General features: G+C 37.7%; 1 protein-coding gene across 4 annotated transcripts in view; it reads right to left on the reverse strand.

The window, feature by feature from the left end:
- Positions 1-2,669: 2,669 nt before the first annotated feature.
- The window catches only part of Ogfrl1 (opioid growth factor receptor like 1), a 63,404-nt gene continuing 43,834 nt past the window's right edge, over positions 2,670-22,239 (reverse strand). For 3 of the 4 annotated variants that reach the window (XR_004618684.2, XR_004618683.2, XR_004618685.2), the window contains exons 8-9: positions 11,622-11,727; positions 2,670-3,150 (exon numbers count right to left, since the gene is read on the reverse strand). Coding sequence is in view for 1 of the 4 variants with exons in the window: in XM_027928076.3 (XP_027783877.2) it covers positions 3,130-3,150 (21 nt within the window). In the remaining 3 variants the exon portion in view is untranslated. The remainder of the gene's footprint in view (positions 3,151-11,621; positions 11,728-22,239) is intronic. The other variant, XM_027928076.3, reaches the window with a different exon arrangement.

Raw genomic sequence — 22,239 nt, forward strand, 5'->3', positions numbered from 1 at the left:
CTCAGTGGCAGAGTGCTTGCCTATAATGTTAGAGGCCCCAGGGTTTGAGCTCCAGCACTGCAAATAATAATAATAATAACAACAATAGTAATTTAATTTAATTTAAAATCAGGGTTTTCAGAGATAAGATATATTATTTAAATAAAATATTCAGGATCATCTCTATCAGTCACTTCTGGAAATCATACTTGATGAATTTCTGCAAAGGAAATTGTTCCTTTCCAAGAAGAAGGAAAAGGAAACTAAGTTGAAAACCTTGAAGGAGCTAAAAAAAACTGAGGAAGGAGACTTGTTTCCAATAGGAGTGAGACAATTCCTGCTAAAAAACCACTTTTAAGAAGAGTTGTGTTTTAAGTGTAATATATTTATTTAGATATAATTTGCTTGTGTGTTCTTTGACTACTTATCTACATGTTAGTGTCTTCTACTAGCATTAAGCTACCAAGGGCAAGAATATCTGTTTTGTTCACTTCTGTGTCCTGATCACATGCTAACTGCTCCCTAATTATTTGTTGCATGAGTGAGTTAATTATCTAAAAGCTCTCAAGTCCTGGGAACGGTTCACTCTCCTTCCTCTCTCAGAATACCTCACTCTTCTCCCAACCAGTGTACATATAATGCACTTCACATCCTTGAAGAACACAATTGTGGGACACAGTGGGCTCATCTTCTGCTCTCCTGTGTCTTTTGTTCATTCTGTCCTCAGGGGGTGGACACAGGGAAAGTATCCTCATGATCTTGGCTGGAAATGAGAGCAGAATTCAAAATGGACACCAATTTTGGGACTTATTCCCACTGAGACCACAAGCTGGAAGAGACCCTTGATAATAGCTTGGATTCAGCAGGATTTTGGTTAGTATTGCAGGTGCCACACTTAAACTACAAGTTGTTCCAATGATGTTATTTTGTGAATTGCCTCAGAACAGAAGGTAAAGGTTGTGGTAAGAGGCTGATTCATTCAAGCTCTGTTGACAATGTTCACTCCACCCTGTCTCCTTACCAAACGATTACAGTGGCTACTGTATTGTATTGAAAGAGATAAGAAACTAAGTCAAAAGTTTAAAATATAATCTTTCATATCCCCGAGTGAAACTTTGCCTGGCAAATTCATAATGGCTCATAAGTAGCAGCTATCAAGGTATGAGGGAGGGAAGGAGGGCAAAGAGAAACATGCTACTCATGCACCTACAAAGATTCCCAGAGTGGCCATAGAAACCCCTGCTTAGAAAGGAGTTTCAAGAGACCCTGCCTGGAGAACATGACAAGCTCAACTTGCTACCTATTCTAGTCCATCCTGCTTCCTCCAGGCTTCTTCCAAGCAAAGATGGAGTAAGTGAGGATACTAGAAGCAGGACATGCTGCCCAAAGCAGGATTCCAAATGCTTCCGCGTCTGAAAGCTCATCTGCAACCTATGCTTCCATCATCCTTTATCCTTCACAGTAGTTTCCTCCTCACAAATCTCTTGCATATCAAACCCCTTCTTGGCGTTAGCTTCTTAAAGGGCTTGAACTTATATACCCCCAATAGCCCGCTAACTCACAAAATCGTCAATTATCAGTACTAAAGAAAGACACTGTAGGTGTCGTTTTCTAAAAGACTTATTGGGAATAATGCACCCCCCAAATGTAGGTGTAGGTGGCAAATGGCATTTCTGATCAGGTAATGATCAGAAATGATCCTGATGCAGGAGTTTCATGATCTGGTTCATAGGTGACTTTAGAACATCTTAAACCCCTTGAATATGTATGTATTATGTTGAGTGTGCTTGCAAATCTCCCTGAAGGCTTTTATTTTCATCACATTCATCTACAAAAATTGTCAACAGTGGCAGCTAATTGCCAGTTAACTTGGTAGTTCACAAGTGACAGTGACATGAAATCTGTTATGTAACTTTTTTATGCAATAATAATCATGCCTCCATTTTCCACCCCAAACTAAGTGAACTTTTGTCATCTTTGGAGCTCTGCAAACTAAGCTTCTAGGACAAAGATAATAAGTACTCCATTCTTCACCTAATACCACACTTTAAAAGAAGCCATGCCCTAATTTATGTAGCTACTCACATGAAAGAAATAGGTAACTGAGACATCAATAAGTTAATTTTTTATATTAGGAGATTAATTTGCAATGTAAGATATTTCAGCTCTCAGCCCAAGCAATGCTTCAGGCTAGCCCACTGGGAGATGGTGGGGAAGAATCTCCAGCAGCTGTTCTCAAGGAGAAGGTTTATGTCAGCACCATTCATATCAGCTACACTCAGAATATGTGTGTCAGCACTGTTAGTGCAGCAAGCCAGCACTCTATTTTACAGAATCTCCTCCCCACCCAAATGTGTATAGTTTAATTAGACCAAAGCCTAGGAATGGTGTGCTGCTAGCTCAACCTGGAATTAATGGCTTCCTCAGGGAGACATTCCTCCTCCAAGCCTGGGGAACCATCTAATATTTGTCAGTGAAAAGCCAACCCCTCACAGCTTGTACCCTACAAGAAACTGTTCTCAGAAAGCAATAATTTTACCCCTGAATCTTGTGGAATATTTATGGTGAGTTGGGATTAATAATTTGTCTGAACACCCACAGACAAATTACTAACACTGGTGTTAGGAATCAGGATCAGGTTCTGTCCCCACCTCGCCCCCCTGTGTTGAAGATTAAACACCTGAGAAACATCCAGGCAAGAGCAAAAAGTTTTATTTAAAGGATAGAAGCGGGGGTGAGATATTCTTCCATAGAGGAGGGGATCCAAAACTTGTGCCTGAGAGAGTGGGGTTGTCTTCCCCCTTTTATACATTTCAGATCTCCTTTCTTCTCATGCCCCCTCCTCCTCTTATCTTGCCTATGTGACCAAAAGGTGGTGTGACCAAGGACAGAAAATGAGCTATCCAGGTGGTTTTTATTAATAACCCCTTGCTGGGAGGAACAATTCCCTGGAGTCAGGTAACTTCAACAACAGGTAGGAGGAGGGGGAAGTGCTTTGGAGTATGAGCATTGGAAATGGGCAATGACCACTGTGGCTGCTTTGGGCTGTGATGTTGGGCAAGCAGTTTGGGTTTCCCTTTTTTAGGAATGTTTTGGGTCAGTCGAGGGGTCCTTGGTAAAAGTCTGGTTCAGAAAGAACAGGTTGTAAAGTCATCTGGGAGGTGGGTACATCTATGAAAAAAACAAAAAGACATGAATACTGTAATGAGATTAAAACAAAATACATGTCATAGCATCTGGAACATGTTAATGAATATCATAATAATGATAGAAAGCAGTAATCTCTCACCAGGTGATACAAGTGCTAAGAAGTGTTCCTATAACAAGGCCAGTGAGGACATGGCCTCTATTTTGGGAATATAAATCTTTAATGATATTAGTTACATTGCCAGAGTTAAAGAATATAAATACAACACTTAGTTTCTATAATGTTACAGATGTCCCCATAGATGTACTTAAGATATCTAATGTCATCTGATTTTTTTGTAAAATACCTTTTTATTGGCATAACCTCTGTGTTTAGTAGAGATCCCTTTATTTTACTTAAGGTAAGTTAGTCATACTAGCAAACAAATCAAGTCTGTCTTATGTTGAATGTTAGGAAGATTTGTAGGCCTTGAATTTGCTAAAAATAACAACAACAAAAAAACAAACTTTTGATTCTAATAGTCTCTTTTGAGAGCTATCAGACACTCCTGTCTAGAAATTCCTATTTTATATCTCTAGTCTTACTTGTTGTGTGGCTTACACAGTATGTATCTTTTTTCTTTTATTAGTTGCTCATGACAATACAATGATCTTGACATATCATACATTTGATTCAAATGGGGTATGAATTCTCATTTTTCCACATGTACAGATTGCATATGTATCTTAAGGTACATTAAAAGAACTATCCTCTGTTCTTTTAAATGCCCAGGTATGGCTATACTTTGGTTATAACTTGTTTTGCTAGATGTTTAAGACCAAGCTGGTCAAATTGATCTTGTTCCTATCTATTATTAAGAATTAGCTGAATTCCCTCACAGGAACTTCTGAGCAGCCTCTTCGCCACTCTAGTGCCATCTGCCAGGCTGGCTCAGGGTCTTCTTGATCATGTAGCTTCCATTGAAAACATCAGGAATGTCTCCCTCTACATGACCCTTCTCTTTGCAGCATGTGCAATGGTTGGCTTTCTGATCTCCAGGGTCTCATTAATCCCCCTGATGTGGAAGTCATGTGACCCTGAGTTGCTATTTTCTTTCTTAGCTCTTTTACTCCTTTAGTCTCCAATTTTGTCTTAAACATCCAGCAAGCCAGCTTCACCTGTCTTAAAGTAGGAGTACTAGGTTTGGGCTTTAATGTCTATAATTTTACAATTATTTACCTCTTCCATTTAATTAGGTCAGTATTAGTACTGGAAGTTAGCCTTACAACCATCTGTCTGTCCTATAAATGATATCTTATTATCTCAGGTTATTATATTAGAAGTTGTACCTCTGTAAGGCACCAACGGATAATAGTTATAAAGTTTACAAGCAAAATACAAAATGAAATTAATAAGAGTAAAAACATATTTCGTTTGTATAATAGCTATGAACCAAGAAACATGATTTTTATAATCCCAAACTTTTACTTTAAATTTTAGTTTGAAGAACATAAACTTGATAAAATGTTCTTCTAAACCTTATATCTTCAAGACTTTCATACTTCGAAGATAAGAATAATTCTAGTATACAAAGAAGCAAGTACTAGTGCCATGATTACACTGACGTTCTTATATTAACCAAGTTTAGCTCTTAAAGAAACATTTAGACTCAGTAATGTAGTGTAATATTCTAATTTTACAAATACTAATTCCCTTAAGAATAGTTTCTCTAGATAATAAAACTTAACAAACACAAGATATTACCTTGATAGATAAGGGCAGATTAATGTTTAAAGAAATCCTAGTTACTTCAACATATACATTAAACTTTGGTTTATATCAGTACATTAATGTTTGACTTTAAGAAAAGCCTTGAATAGCTTTACCTGATTATGCTACTTACATATAACAAATTTAGTTATACACAAACTTTTTGAAACAAACTCTCCACAAACTTTCTGTAACTTAGACTAGAAATTCTACAACTTTTTACTTTATACCACACCAACTTTCTCATCCAGAAACATTTATTTTTCCTTCTACTTTCATACTAAAACATATTTCCACACCTAGAACCTTCTTATATCTCTTTCCTAGCTGCTAACCTGTTTTTAAATTCATATTTTGAAGCAATCTTCATGAAATTTCTGAATTTAGACAAATTGTTCCACTTTAAAAAGATGGAATACTTTATTTTCACGGTACTTCAATTGAAACCCAACTGAAATATTTTGTACTCTTTGTATATAAAATTACATCTGATAGAATCTTAAGTCTTAGTAACCTTGTTTTTAGTGAAGACACAGAAACAAAGCAATCTTAAACCTTTTTCCATTTATCAATTTATAAAAACACATGTTTTAACATATTACCTTATGAAATTTAATAAGAGTACTTGATTTTATATTTAGTAGTCGATGTTTTAGCCCTTTAACTTTGTAAATTAATCATATGTCTCCTGTAACAAACACATTTATGATTGATCCCACTGATGTTAAATCTAATTTGCTCATTTTTAACTGTAAAAAACTAGATACCAGACAAGTATAGTTAAAAGTACTAACCATCTCTTCCCTGTTGAAGAAAAATCCTAGAAGCAATGGATATTACATTCTAGACATTTTACAGAAATCAACACTCTATTAATTGCCTAACAACCTAGAAAAACTTTTGAGTTCATAATTTTAAAGACTTTTTAATTCTCATTTGTTTATTTAATTTAAATTGAACTTTTTAAAAGTCATGTGAGATAAAAGGTATTTGAATATTTTTCATTTACATTTTAACTTATGAGCATTCACATATCCACATGCCACTTGATACCATGTACATGATATATGGACAATGATACAATGCATAGGTGTATCATGCATACATCAAACAGGAAACAGAGACCTTGTAGCTTTTTGTAGGTAGATCTCCACAAATCAGAAGCAACACTACAGAGGTTTATTAAAGCCTTTATTAGATTTAACCTCTCCTCTAGAAATTAAAATAGAGCCTATCAGATTTTTACATTATGACTTAATATAAGGCAGACCTCTACAGTTGAAAATGCTAGATGTAGTGTTTAGGGCGGAATTTTTTTTTTTTTTTTTAAGGATGGTAGAGTTTAAGAACAGATAATGTAGTCAGCCAATTAGGTTCCACAGAGGCTTGAATTTAAAAGTGACACCTTTTTCCCCCCTTTGGTCTCAAACTAGTTCTCTGCAAGCTTTGGAGAGATAGAGATCTGGCAGAAGCTTAGTAAGGGAAGCATTGTTTTGAGCAAAACCTCATGCATGGGACATTTTAACCTTTTTTTTTTTTTTTTTTTTTTCATTTTCCCAGTTGATAATCTGGCCAGGTCTGGATGCAGAAAATTATAAGACATTATCTCCTATTACTTTTGAGGATGAGGTGCCCCTCTAAAGAGCAACATGAAAACAAACAACATAAACCAAATGAAAGAGTACAGGATCCTGCACTGAGGAACTGTCTCTTTCGCGAGGGGATGTCTTCTGATGCTGGAGCCTCTAGTATCTAGCAGTTTCTGCCCCTCCTTCCATGCATGATCTCTGGTCATAACTGTGGTCATAACTCATATGCTTTTTCATGTATTGCCATGAAAAAGATACAAGCCTCCTGATTATCCATCCTTCCATGTGACTTGTAATCCCTGGGAAAACATAAGACCCCTTTTTGAAATGAATCTTCATCTGTCTATGTTGAGCCTCCTATTAGTTAATGAACTTTTGGGGGAAAATTGGGCCTCACTTAGAATGGAAGATCATAGCTGAGTCTAATTTACATTTTTTGGTGCAATTTGGGTTTCTTAAGGTGTGAGAAGTCCATAGATCTGCACATAGAAACCTCAGACTATTTCCTTCTTTTTATAGAACAGACTGAGCTATAGAATGGTATTAAAATTTATATTTCCCTCTGATGGCCATGATTCTCTATCATCTAGAGAGTTGGAATTGAGACCATGTTGGTAGCAGAAGAACACTAGGGATAAAGGCTGGACTAAAGAGTTTATGCTCACTGTGGGCCAAAGTAATCTTCAGAGGTCTGTGGGTATAAATCTCCCTATTTGCAGTCAAAGAAGCTAGCAGAGTACATAGGTGCACAGAAACAACAACGGGGAGAATCCCTATAGGCTTGTAAAGGCTTAATATGTGAGCAAAGGCATTTCCTTATGAACCACTCCATATTCAACCCTAGAGTCTGATCATGGAGGGGAATGGGGTGCTCCAGAGGAGCGAACACAGTAGAGTGCAGTATGGCTCATTCAGAGGTGCATGTGTTACTGGGGTGTTTGCTCAGCACTGCTTGATTGACCAGTCACCACAGGATACTCCATAAGGGCAGTCAAGAGATGAGTTGGGGAAGAAACCTTTAAGATTCACTGGGGAGTGACCCAGACCAGTATCTCACAGTTTTTGCTGTCTCCACACATTGAAAGGCAGACAGGGATTAGAGACACTGTGTACTCATGCCAGATGTGCTTGGATAGGATAGTGAGAAATGGCTTTGGCAGAGCTCAACATGCCTGATCCATAGGACAGGTGATTAGGAGCCACCTAGGCCATGAATCCTATCACTCAAGTCATGTAGAATGGCATCTTGCACTAACTGCATTTAATCAGCCAACAGGTGCCCATTATTGTCCTCCAGAAAGATAGAAAGGTACACCTCAGAAAGATGTGTGTGGAGTGTGTGTAGAGGAACTAATTTTGGTGATGATCCCCCATAGAGGGTACTGGTTTTGAGAATCAAGATTGGGTTCTGTCCCTGGTGTTGAACATTAAACATCCGAGAAACACCCAGGCAAGAAAGTTTTATTTAAAGGATAGGAGGGAGGGAGGGAGGGAAAGAGAGAGAGAGATTCCGCCATAGAAGAGAGGGTCCAAAGCTGGTGCCCAAGGGAGTGGGGATGTATTCTCCCTTTTAAAGATTTCAGATTTCCTTTATTCTCATGCCCCTTCCTCCTCTTATCTTGCTTATGTGACCAAAAGTTGGAGTGACCAATGGCAAGAAAAGATCTATCCAGGGGATAGTCATTAACAGTTCCTTGATGGGAGGAAGGATTCCCTGGGGGCAGTTAACCTTGGAAACAGGTAAGAGGAGGGGGAAGTGCTTTGGAGGTATTAGCATTTTATTTCCTTTTGAATCAGCCCTCTTCTTCCTGACACAATCATTCATTATCTATACTGACTGTCCTTTTCCCCCATCTAATTACCACCAACTTCAGCCAAGCTCTCTGGTTTCTTCCATATGCTAGTTCTTTCTCTGCTCCATTTACATAGAAAGAGTTTTTGTTTTTTTTAGATGAAGATGGACAGAATATTTTTATTTATTTGTTTATTTTTATGTGGCGCTGAGGATCTAACCCAGTGTCTCACACATACAAGGCAGGTGCTCTACCACTGAGCCATTGCCCCAGCCCTGGAAAAAAAGAGCTTTTTCAGAGAGAACTAGCAAAATAACAGCCCCAGAGTGAACTATCAGGTCTCACCAAGGAAAGCCTTCCAGGGGCAAGAGGAGCAGGTTCCTCTAAGGGACAAGCAGGTTCCTCTAAGGTTCTTGGGCAGGGAAAGTCTTAAGAACAGATTCAGAGCTCACTCCTCTCCTCCCTAAAAATGTCAAATCTGTGTGGCCCTTTCCTTGGTAGAAAAATGTTTGCTTGATAATCTTAATTTGTGAGAATAATTTTAGGACATAGCTCTAATTCATTCTTGAAATTCAGAAGTAGTTTTTTGCAGGGTGGGACTAAGGTAACAGTTGTGTAGATTGTTGTCTTTTTGGACACCAAGTGTAACATTAAATCCAGGAAGTTTTAGAAAAAAAACATTGAAACATCTGAAATGATTTCAATGGAGAGCAACGTACTAGGAATAAGCATCAGAGGGGAGTTAAAATAAAACTGTACTAAGTCTTCTGAAGCAGAATTGAGAGAGTTCAGATGACAACCAGATATACATGCCTAACAAAACAGAGTTGCTAACTTCCTTCCTGATCACTAGCTAAGTTCCTTATCTTTCAATCTCTACAGGACCCTTCTTTTTCTGAAAGGACTCTCACCTATATCCTGGATTAAATCATCTGTTATGAAGCACATTCACAAATATGTGCACACATGGGCACTTTTTAAACTTTGCTCATCATTGCAGAGCTCTCATGTAGTCATCAAATGTACAATGGTCATCAAAGTGATTTAGACAAGCTGAGGGCTTTTGTCTTGTTTTCTATTAGTTTATTAAAAAAAAAAAAAAAAACCTTTATATCAGAGTCCTCCATAGACTCAGAGAGAATAATGTCAAGCTTGAAATGGAGCTGCTAATGGCCTCAACCAAAGGCAGTTAATGCTCCCCAAAATGCCACTGGCCATAAGCTGGCTAGCTCTTTGAAAAAAAAAAGGATAAAGATGTTTTCTACATTTTAAAGACATAAGGATCAGGATAAGATATATTAGGTGTCATATGTTACTTGGTTAACACAGAGTGATAATTTTTACTTGCAGTGCATCTTTTTGAAAGATCACGAATTGCTTTACTGCTGTCACTATAGAACCACTATTCAATCACTTTGAGGAATTATAAAGGACACACAAAAAATCTCTGAAGATGAAAGAAGGGAAATGCTTTTTCTGCCTAATAAAAAAGAAAAAGGAGTGTCACTGGAAATTACAGACTGCTGGTCTTGTATGAGCACCAGTGCCAGAGTGATCAAACAAGTCCCTGCAATGCCTCCTCACCAGCAGTGAATGCAGCTTTTTGGAAAACATCTTATTAACTAGGATTATGTAGAGGGTTTGCTTTGCTTTTTTTTCTTTGGAAGCAGTTTTAATGCCAGTAAGTTTCTGAGTCCATTGCATTGAATAAGCAACTTGGTGCTATGGACCAGGAGGAAGAAGATGTGGGATAACTTTGTATCTGTTACAAACTCTCTGTCTGACTGAGTAAATCACTTAACTTTTTATTTGTTGGATTCTCCACCAGTAAAATCAGATAACACTTCTTACTTATCAATGTCCCTTGAACTACAGCCTTTCAAATACTTAAAACTAAGGTCCCAAATCCTAAGGATATTTTTATCTCCATTAAATGCCATCTATGGGGTTGCCTGACTCACAGGATCTTAGCCTGCTGGAATTTGTCCCTTTTGTGCAAGAGGTTTGGGAGGGAAACGGTCATATCTGGACCAAAAGATCCTGTTTCTTATTCCCCCTTTCCACAGCTGATTAGTGCAGGCATGGCCACTTCACTCAGAACTGGCTCATCAAACTCTCTCTCCCAATAGAGAAAATAAGGCACACAAAGATCTGGAATTGTCAATCTAAGAGTCCCCAAGACATTTTTTAAATTGTGAAAGAAAGCAATGGAATTGATTGTAGGGTAGTGCTCTCAGCCCTACTCTCCACCATGTACTAGAGTGGCTTCCTCACAATGCCACGGACCAGCTGGCACCTTCCGTGCTGGACAGGGACGTGTTTCCTATTTCTTCTGCTTGGGATGTTCCATTCTACAACCCTCCACCCCATCTAGAGTCAACCAGATGCCCAAAGAGTTCTGATACCCATGCCTATGGGATCATCCTGAGGTCACATGACAGGAACCTGGTTCCAGGAGGTGGCCTGTGAGGGAATTACTTTTGCTGGATGACTCAGTATTTCTTCACATGATTTTATGAAAACAGACTGCCAGAATGATGTCAACACACTGATTTGGGAACGCTACACATTCTATAGGTCCCTGACAGAGGATGTTATTAGTAGTAAAAATAAAGTTTGATTTGCAAGACTTTTGTTTCACACATGTTTATATAATTTATATAGATATTATAGAAATATTTGTATAAATATTCCCTATATAATATTTTATAATGTATGGCCATTTTATAAACGTGTTTATATTATGCATTTATATATATTCAGTTCACATCTAATAAATTACTTATTTTGGGTTATTGTAAAAATTGCTTCCCTTGATGAACTACCATGTTCACCTAAAAATAGAGTAAAGCAGTGTGTGTAAATGGCAGGCACAATATAGAATATAATTAAAATTTAATTATCTCAATCAAACAATAACTTAGAAAAGGGATAAATGAAGGAAAACATCTATAATAAGATTTTTGGATCCCTTTATGAGTCTAATAAAAAAATAGACGCATTCTCCATTTTAGAACTGGGCAGAGCTAGAAACTCTCAGCTTGAAACAGACAAGTTGTAATAGAGACAGGTGTACAACTCCATCCTTTAAACAAAGGCAATGAAATTGCCATCTCAGGACTCCTTTAGGTGTCTGGATCTAAACATTAACAAGATGATCTCAAAGTTTGACCTTCATATTTCATTACTTCTACCCCATCTATCATTTTTCACTGGCTTTTTCAATATTTTATTATTTTCTGATAAATAATTGAATTTTAAAGTCCCATAATTTATCATTTAAATAAGATGTTATAATTTCATATGAAAAATAAAATTAGTCAAGATTAAATAAGTAAAAATCACAATTTCGAACAATTTTACCTTTGCATGGTTCCTAGACATGTCGGTATATTTTTAATCATCTTTAATTCATTCAGTCAGTCATGCTGAGAGTCAACACGTTACCCTTGTCAGTGCCTGGCCAAGCCTGAAAAGAAATCAAACTCTATGACTCAGGGCTGAAAGGAAAGTTTCAGTGCTTGAGAAACTGTCAACTACCTCATGATTTTTTCCCCTACTTTATAGGAGCTCATTATAGCTGTATTCATTTCTCTTAAAAATTCACCTGTGACTTACTGTCAGATGTACTTTCTTCAATTAAAAGTTATTCTCCCTGCTAATGTTTCTAAACATGTACTATGTTTTTCATTTAAAAGTGTGGAATACCTAACAAGGATGAGAAAATAAGCTTGATCATCACATTTCTGGACAACCAGCATCACTCTCCCTACTATTTTTTTCTCCTTGAGACACACCATTTTATGCTTGCGCTATGCATGTTTATGACATCTATCACTGTGAGCTCTACCTGCCAGGGTAAAGATCTGGTGCCAGAGGAGGGAGAGACACTGCTGGCCAAATCCCTAGTAGTCTATGTCAGAGTGAGTGATGATGGTGGAAGCTTGTAGAAGAACAGCAGAACCTGTGGGATTCTAGGATGCTTTATCTAGATCAAAATTTGTACAAATCCCGGTGTCAAGCATTTTCGTGAACATTTTTCATATTCAGCATAAGCCCAAATTCCATCTTAAAGGTTAGCTCATTCAACATCCCAAGTTACTCAAATAAGAATACTTCTCAATGTTTGTTAGCCAGCTTGAAGGGTACACAATGTTTTAGTATTTAATTCTAAGTTCACTCAATAGTTTCAGAAGCAGAATGCAGTCTTATATGAAAGTGATATAAAAAATAGGAAAAAATGCAGGTATTGGCTTGTCACTGCTGATAGCTTTTTTTTCCAGAGAAGAAAACTGTAAAGCTATCAGTCACCCTCATTATGAATTCTGAGCTCAACTGCAAGGTCCTTCTTGATGTGTCTCATCTTCCATTGTTGCTTTGTTTTTGTAGTTCTTTATCCACCATCCATATCATCTATCCCTAATCATTTTCAGTTTGCAGTCACTCCAATATACATATCCTCATGAATATGAGCAAGAAGGCATGCCCAGAGAGCCATTTGGTTCAACATTTATAACCACTTCAATATTAGGCTTTTGGCATTATCACCAAATGACACCATACAGAGAGTCACATGAATATACTGACAGGATATTTATATTCACACAATTTAAACATGCTCTACTGCTTAGATAGCTTTTTAAAATAAATCTTATGATTTCTTCTGAATAGCATTTTGTGTCTATTACTGGTGTAAAATATAAACATTTAAAATTATCACAATTTTCATAAATTTATATTGCATTTCTTCAGTCTTTAATAATCCAGGGTCCCCAACAACTGAAAGTGGTCAAGCTCTGTGATGTTTTTTGTTTTTTTTTTTTTTCACATCCCAATTTTAGTAGTTGCCATTTTCTTCCCATGTTTTACTTTTCTTAAAGAAGCAGCTGCAATTTATCTTCTACTCTTGGACAGAATTTTGTACTTTGCTCTCCTAGTGCAAATCCTTCATGCAATCTACCACATTCTGCATTATATGTTTTTATACGTGCATGTGTGTTCCTCCCACACACTATGAAGATGCAAAGACAGATGTTATGTTTGCTAAACTCAAATCTCAGAGCATTAAATGCTCCTCGTTTCCTTCCTAAGAAGAGCAGCTGGTACTGGGACCCACTAAACACTCCTGCTAGCTGGCTTCGCTCAAAATATCTGCATCCTTCAGTTGCCCACTCTTGAGTTGTATATCCATCAAGTCTATCGTACTTATTCTCGCATCTTTATGCCAGTTTTACTAGTTATTGTAAGCATGTAATTCCATTAAATATTAAACAAACATAAAATGATTATAGCAGAAATGAAAATTTTATTTTTGTGGAATGTATCCTGAAAGCTTCCGGGGAAACCAGATAAAGGAAAAATGACAAAACAAACAAACACCCTGTCAAATTATGGGAAATACCGCTACACATAATCAAGGGGAAATTTTTAAACGTCTGGAATGATTCTGCATTCAGATTGGTCTCCAAAGTCTGTGCTCCAATCTTCATGAAATCATGGTTGAAATACGGCGTGAGAGATTTGGTTCTTTCAATAAGTTTCAGACCAAAGAAAAACAAAATAAAATGAAAGTCTTGGTTTTACATTAACAAATTCACAAATTAATTTAAGGGACAATATAATGTTTAAGAGCATCTTTTTGAAGCCATTTTTAAATATAAACTAACAAATCCTTGGTAAAGACCTCCTCCTGAACTTTGCCCTGATCCCTGCATTTTGCAGGTAAGATCAAGTTCAAAACAAAACAGAACAGAGCATTAAAAATCAGAAACTCGGAAAGGAGGGGATGGGAAAACCAAAATGTGAACCAAGTGCTGCCTATGTCCATGAGTCACCTTGTGGAAGACGCTGGAACAAATAAGGACTGAGAGACTGTGATAGAAAGCCTGTCATTTTGGCCTCTCAGTGTTGTTGGTAAGGCCAGGCACACACCTTTCATTCTGGGGCTGACCATACAAACAGCATGTTTTTCTTTTTGCTTAAGTTCATTCAGGTTGGGTTTCTTTCACAGGTTACAAAGAGAGTTTGGATTAAAAAAAATTAAGTAAAATAAATAAAAGACATACCTATTAATATATTAAGTTGTCACTGGGTAATATTATTGAATATCTCCTTCATGCCAGGCTTTAAGGATAGAACAGTGAATAAACCAGATCATAGTCCAGAACTTCCCAGAATTTGTAGGCAATGTCCCAGTGGTTAGAATGGATTTTATGTATAAATTTTATATATCTATCACACTAATATTTATATTATAATATAGTTGCATTCATTATGCAGTAGTGGTTGACAGATCCAATGTTAAAGAAGGTTAAAATATTTTTAAAGGAACAGCCATAACCCTTTAGTTAAATGCCAGTGAGAATAGCTTTGTACTCCAAATCGTCTCTCTGTGCCATTACCAAATTTAGAATTTGGCACTGGAAGAACTGTAAAACTTAATAAGTAAAGAAATTTCTTATGTTAGCATGATATAAAAATACAGAGAATAACCTCATTTGGTTTGGTTCCTGCTGATGACAGTACTTGTAGAATTTTAGAACTAGAAGAAGCCTAAAAGTCAGGAGGGTAAAGCACAGAAGAATTAACTAAGTGATTCATCCATGTTCAATCAGATGGGGAATGCAGCAGATCTGGGCCAGGTGTGAAGATACCTGGTAGGTCACCATCACTTGGAAGTGTATCACTGGCTTGTTACTAATAATAAAATGGGGATACTTGAAAATTATTACTTTAGTCCACAAATTACATCAAATTTATGATTATTCCTGTGACACATTGTTCATTTGCATTCCAGGATTCTTTCTTAAGCTAGAGAGAAGAGGAATCAAACACTCCCTGGGCCTCCTGTGGGAGAGGGTGGGTAAATTGATAGCACCAGTCAAGTGTTTCTTGTCCTGGGGACATCAAGGCTGAAGATCATGTGAGCTGGTAGGGGGAAAAAAAAACCCAGTATCCCAGTGTCTAGAGTTTTGTAGAAGGTTTTGTTTTTAAATCAATTTATAAAAAGGATAGGAAGGAGTTTCAATTTTCAAACAGCAAAAAAGGAGAAACTTTAACATGTGGTTATTAAATGGCCCATGAGAAATAAACCCACATCAAATGAAGTTGTTATTTTTGTAGAACCCTCTTTCCTTAAAGAGCAATCACACTGATCTGGAGGGAATTTTATTTTTATCCTTTCTAACTTAACTTCTGCTTACTGCAAAGGAAGCTAATATCTTTTCTAAACTTGGGCTTTATACCATGGTATTAGAACATGCCAACTAATGTCTTATTCAAATACCTTGGATAAAACAAAACATCATTGACTTGGGCCTGCTCCTGTAAACCTCAATTTTCAAAAGCTTTCAGTGTCAATTACCTCCCACAACAAAGCAGTCCACAAGCCTCTTGATAATGCTCGGAGTGTCATATCATCAATTGCAGGCCTGTTTATACTTCACAGTAAAATCTAATTTCTTGTAGTTACTGCTGAGAGTTAGGCTGCCTTAGTCAATTGAATTCCTAAAGAAAATGAGGACCTCAGAAGCAAAGCTGAACTTATTAAAACAAGCTTGCAATCAAAATTTCCAGCAGCAATGGGACTTTCTAATTCAGTTCATTCAATACATGCTACTCAGCAGTTTTAAGAAAATACTTTCTCGAATATAGTGAGGTCTCTTCCCATTAGAGGAAAAGGGTGGAATAGAATGTAATTCATACAATATTAATAACTTGCTCTACTTTACAGCTTAGTAATAAAGTTATTTATGCTGCCTGAGGCACTTCATGACATTAACAGTGGAAAGATAGCAGTAGACAGGTGGGCCAGGCCTGGGACATTTACAAATGACAGAAGCAGCTCTTCCCTGCAGGGCTTCTTAGCAGGACTATGTGGCCAAGGGGAATGACCCTGGGACATGCAGAAGAAGAGATAGTGACTCAATCAATCTCTGTCCTATCTTTTGGAACAAATGAAAAACAAAAATTGTAATTTAAAATAAGATAGCCTGGACATAGATCAGCTAGCAATCGCACCACAAATTCATCTCTTTCCCAAATCAAATATATTCTTTTAGGATTTAAGTTTTCACTAGCTCTTTGTACACTATACAAGTTATACTCTCAACCAAGCTACCCTCATACATATAGACATACTTTTTATCTTTGATTATGCCTTCCTTATATTCCTTTATCTGTGTGATTTTATATAGTTTCCTATATTCAATTTTAATCAGAAAGAAATAATCACATCTTATCCAGTGTTTTTCTTTTAAAAAAAAATGTTTATTTTTTAGTTGTAGTTGGACACAATACCGTTATTTTATTCACTTATTTTATGTGGTACTGAGGATCAAACCCAGGGCCTTGTGCGTGCTAGGCAAGCACTCTACCGCTGAGTCACAACCCCAGCCCCTTAGCCAGTGTTTTTCTCTTATAGCACCTGCCACAGTAGTAAATAAAAGACTGAGACTAAAGAAGTATTTGTAAATAATGAAATATGGTGCCAAAGTATTGTCTGATAAGAGGCTGTAATACGATAAGTGGTAGGATGTGCAAACAGAAGGAAGTCATGGCATAGGTAATTCAAAATAGTGGTTAATTTCAAAGTCACTTATATATTATATATATCTTATATATAATATGAATGTATATATATATATATATATATATACACTTTGAAAATAACCAAGGCTGGCCACAGTTATCCCATTGATAGAGTAGCCAACAAGCAATGAGTCCTGTGCAGTGACTAGCCAAAGAAGAAAAAGACATTCGAAATATTTGTCATGTTTGGTCCACCCAACAGTCATCCCCCAATTCCTTATCCTGCTCTAATACCCTCCCATGTACTTCTCTACCCAATTGTCTACAACCGTGGTGGGAAAGTGAATCTAGACATTACTTAAGGCTTCTTGACTAATTTTCCTGTTATAGTCTGGCACATCTAAGGGCTGGTATCTCACTTACACTTGGCCAGTCACACCCTCTTTTTCCAGGGCTTTGAATTTCAGACCAGGTTATACAAAGGCACAAAAGAAAGAGAACATTCCAGGGCTGATATATACCCAAAATCTGCTCCTAGAAACTTCTGGAGATTCATAAGTCCCATAAATATCAAATAGGATTCTTATGATCTACCTGTAGTTTCTAATGAATTCATTTTTAATAGAATTTAATAGAGTTGTTTTCTGTTGTTTGCATCTTACCTACTATGTTGGACCAGTGTTCCCTGGGGATACGTGGAAACAGAAAACTAGGACACAGGCACAGTGTACCACCAGTAGCATCTGAGTGGATGCTGTGAGTAGAATCAGGGTCAGAGAAGGCACAGAAAGTGTCAGAAGGCTGCTATTGTGCACTGGTTAAAGGTAAAGAGGAAGGGAGGCTTCCACACAGAGTAAGGGCAAGTTAGCAATCATAGAAAGAGGCATGTATTCCCCGAGGGTTCAAGCCCCTAAGATCCCTGGATCCCTGGCAGACCATTTGCCACCCCTGCTTCTCCAAACAGTCCATGATATATTCTTCCCAGAACAGCCCTGGAATTTCATCACTGGAATAAGCTCTTTCAACTCTTTCAGAGCTTTTGAAAGAAAAGTATACTGGGTCAGGTGTGGGCTCTAGGTTCCAAATGCTTAGCTAAAAATCTCAGTCTACCACTTATTTAAATGCTCTTCTCTCTAAAGTGAGATTAATAATAGTTACCTCAATGAGGTTTCAATAAGATAATATAAGCATAGTATTCAGCAAAATGCCATTCTGATATATCAGACACAAACGTTATCTGCCTCTTCAGATGATCTCCTCCCCTCATAGATCCTCACCCCACCCCAGAGCCCTGTTGCTAAGAATACAAGGCCCTCCCCATGACCACTCCAGGCAGCAGAGCCAAATACCCCTGACAGCCACTGCAGGTGCCTCCTGATGAAATCTGAAGGTGGGAGCAGATTCTGATCCAGGGGAAAGGGATGAGAGGGAGCCAGGCAGATTAAACCCCCTCCTTTCTGCATCCCTGGGTCACTCCGAAGCAATTTCTCCATGTGACCTGTTGGGGAAAGCCCTAGTAGACCTACTAAATGACCAGCTGTGTCCAGTCACAGCTGCCACCAGTCAGGATCCAGGAGGTCTTTCTCATCCCACTGATTCCTATCAGATACTGCAGCTTCCCTTCATCCTCACTCTGACTCCTCTGAGTTTGTACCCAAATAAAACTCAGATTTTAAAATTCCTCTTGGCTTTATTCTCCACATTCCAGGTAACACAGCCCCAAACAACTATTACTAGTGTTATTAGCTTGATTTATCAAGGAGCCAGAATAAAACAGAGGCAGAATACCTATCTTAATTCAAAACTAGATACAGAAAAACAGGTGAAATACTTAGGCACTTGGTGCTGTGACCTAAAGATTCTATTAGAGGATATTGAAGGTTTGGAGGTAGGTGTGTGTGTGTGTGTGTGTGTGTGTGTGTGTGTGTGTGTGTGTGTGTAATTGAACCCAGAAAATTTCAAGCATGCTAAGTATGCACTCTACCACTGAGCTATATACTCCTAGCTCATGATGGTTATTTTAAAGAATAAGACTACCTCTTAAAATAGTTTACTAATAAATATAATGCTTTGCAACAGGATGCTTTATACTAAAAGCATAGTTTTTTTCAAATATATATAGCAATTTTCAATTAAGATCTTAGAGAAACACATACTGAGAAAAGCATTTACAGCCACCCCCCTCCTCCATCCCCACTCCCCCTAACAGCCTCCCTTGCCCCAAGAAACTTTCCTAGGCCACATACCTGTTTCTTTCCCCACACATTCACACTCAAAGTCTTATTCTCTTGAAAAGAATCATTTAAAAGATAACTTGCATAGAAGGTGATGTTATAAAGTATTTAATGACACTCAAAATAGCAAATGAGTAAGACAATTTATAAAGCTATATAACATGGTCTATATTAAAATACTGAAATATATCTTATGGCTGAAGAAAAATAAATAAAAATGTTCACAATAATAGCTTCTGGCTAACAAGAAAAAATGCAATCTTAAAAAGGTGATTAAGATAAGGACCTTGGATTCAGGCCAAACAGTTCAAACCCCTGCCCACTGTTTTCTAATTGTGTGTCCTTGGTCAAGTTACTCTATAGGGCGAGGGCTTTATCTCTGTGTTATAACAGATATAGGTAGAAAATAGGATAGATACAAGTTAGATATATAGAGCCACATAGAAAGTAGCTAGTATGGGTATAAGTATAATGGTCTAATAGGACTCACCTCAAAGGGCCATTCTGAGGAATAAACAAAGTCTTACTATCTCAGTAAATTTTACAGTTTCTCATCTACTTGTTCACCCTCAGTTTTGCTCTGTCCTATATTTTTCTCGTCTCCTATATCTATCACAATTCCTACCAGCTATCCCTCCAAAATAGAACCATGCTCTTCTCTCTCCATTACAGGCATCAACGCCATCATCATCTCCTGCCTGAAATTCAGGAATACCCTCTAAGTGTTCCACTCTGCTCCCATATAATCCATTATCCACACCACAACCAAGTGATCATTCATGACATGAATTACATTTTTTCACTCCCTGCTTAAACTCTCCAAGGGCTCCGCATTGCACCGAAAGTAAGAGTGGAGCTAATTTCTATCACCTACATGCTCTCATGACCTTGATCTTGCCTGTCCTTCTTACCCCTCCTCTTACTGGCATGCAGGCTCTTATCACACTGACCTCTAGCACACAATACTGGCCAGGTTTATGTTCTTCAAGAAAACCAAGTGCATTCCTATCTCAGGATCTTTGTGCCTCTTTGTCCTTCTGCCCAGGTGTTCTTCCTCTAGGTCTTTGCAGGACTTACCCCTTGTCCTCATTCAGGTTTTATTTTCAATGCTGCACTCTGGGGCCACTTTAAACACTCTCTCCATAGTAGACCCCACAGCATCACACTATCCCTCAGTGCTGCATTATTTCCTCAAATGACATGCTATCTATAACTCTTGTATTTATTTAATTGTTTATTGCCTATTTGCCTCAGAAGCAGAGAGATCATCTATCTTGTTTACCGCTCTACTCCCAGGACTGAATGGATGAATGAATAACCATGTGCGGGGCTCAGCATAGCATTATTCTCCCTGTCATTTCCCAATGGAGGGATCATGAGTTGTTTTTATAATGGGAAAAAAAATGAACTACTACTTCTTTAACCAGGAAGTGTTATTCCTTGAAAACATTCATCTGTCCTAATACTAAGTTCTTGGAAAAAATGTCATTTTCTACATTCCTTTAGCAGCACTGTTGGATTTATTTCAAAAAGGAGACCTAGTTTCTGAAAGACAATTACTTTTTAGCAGGACAGAATTAGGTATGCATGGAATCTAGGCAGAGTGAAGCACAGACGTGGAAGACCAACTGGCTGTGACAGAGCTGGAGCAGATGAGGTGTCTATGGTATAGTCAGAGAGAGCACATCAGCAGACAATGAGCTGCTCAGAGGATGCAGACTGTGGAAATCGAAGAGGGACACACTGAAAATGAGGTAAAGACCTTTGCAAGTGACCATGGTGCCTTTCAAACTTAACTTGAAGAGGGAGGGCCCTGAGCCAACACAGCAGGCTAGAGGCCAGTGCCTGGGGCATCGAGCCCTCCCCTTTAGGTAGGCATAGTTTGCAAGTTAATTGCACTAAAAACATGAGCTGATGCTACTGTGTCCTTTTTTTCAAGAAGGTGTCTGGTTGGTCTGTTCTGAGGTGCCCTACATTTAAATCTTTGATATCTTTTCTTCAATACTTATCTTCTCAGGTCATTTTTTATTATTATTTAACACATCATTTATTATTCAATGTATTTTTATTCTTCTAAATGTATTATGACATATTGACTTTTTAATTTACTTACTTTTTTTTAGAGCTTTATGGTTATACATATTAGTTGGGTTCATCCCAACAAATTCATTTCTCAAGTGATTTTAAGCCAGTTCAGTCATTACTCAGGTGTTCAGTCCCCAAAGGAGGATTTCTGTTTCTTTTCATTAGTGTCTCCTTTGTCAGGCCTCTGCATTGCCTTGACCTGAACTCAAGGTCAGGGATGAGAGGAGAAAATAAGTTGGACATTGCCAGGAAGCCAATCTCTACTTACTCGATCAAGGGAACCAGATATTCCTGGCCAAGGGTCTGAAAGAGAATGAGGTGCTTGGAGAATCTGCATTAGTTCTGTATATTACTAAAACAATTCCCCAACCTGAACCTGAGTGATCTGAAAAACTCGATGAAAGTCCTAGAAGGAAGGAGAGAAAGTTCATCATCAGCCAGAAAACAATAAGCCTCTGATGACTTCAAATGTCACCCAGGGCTGGCCACCTGGTGTAGTGAGTGCTGTTGCCCAGGGCTCTAAACTCAGTGTAGTCCAGATCCTGGCAAACCAAGTAACCTATGTCAGAGAAGTGGACTCAAAAGTAAAAGGTTTGTAAAAAGTTAAACTGTAAGTCAAAAAGTGCACAGATGCAGACGCTCAGTGGGTAAATTGCTTTGAAATTGATGTTGAATTTGCTTTGGGTTCATAATGGGACTTGATTATTTCCACATGGTACTTAACAGGCACATAAAATGCCACTAATATGAAAGAAATATATTTTAAATGTTTGTTGATGAGGGAAAGAATACATTCATATTATTAAAAAGGTCATAAAGGAATTTTATGAAAAACTTAAGTATATTTTCTCAGAATACTGATTAAAAACTCTTCAAATAAGGTAGAATAGCTTAAAATAGTTACTTAGTATTCAGATGTATCTAGTTGATTAGGATGGAGACTTTTGGTTTGTAAGAAACTATGCTAGACTTTTAAATGAATTTGGGTTATTTTAAAAATCTTCCAGCAGAACAATTACTAGAGGTCCGAGGCTCCTCAATCTAGACATTATTCATGGTCTTAATCAACCTCCAACATATAGATCCTTTTACCCTTGCACTGAGGCTTGCCTTTGTCCTCGTTGGATGTGGTA

The sequence above is a fragment of the Marmota flaviventris genome, chromosome 6 (genome assembly GCF_047511675.1).
Source record: "Marmota flaviventris isolate mMarFla1 chromosome 6, mMarFla1.hap1, whole genome shotgun sequence".
Lineage (NCBI taxonomy): Eukaryota > Metazoa > Chordata > Mammalia > Rodentia > Sciuridae > Marmota > Marmota flaviventris.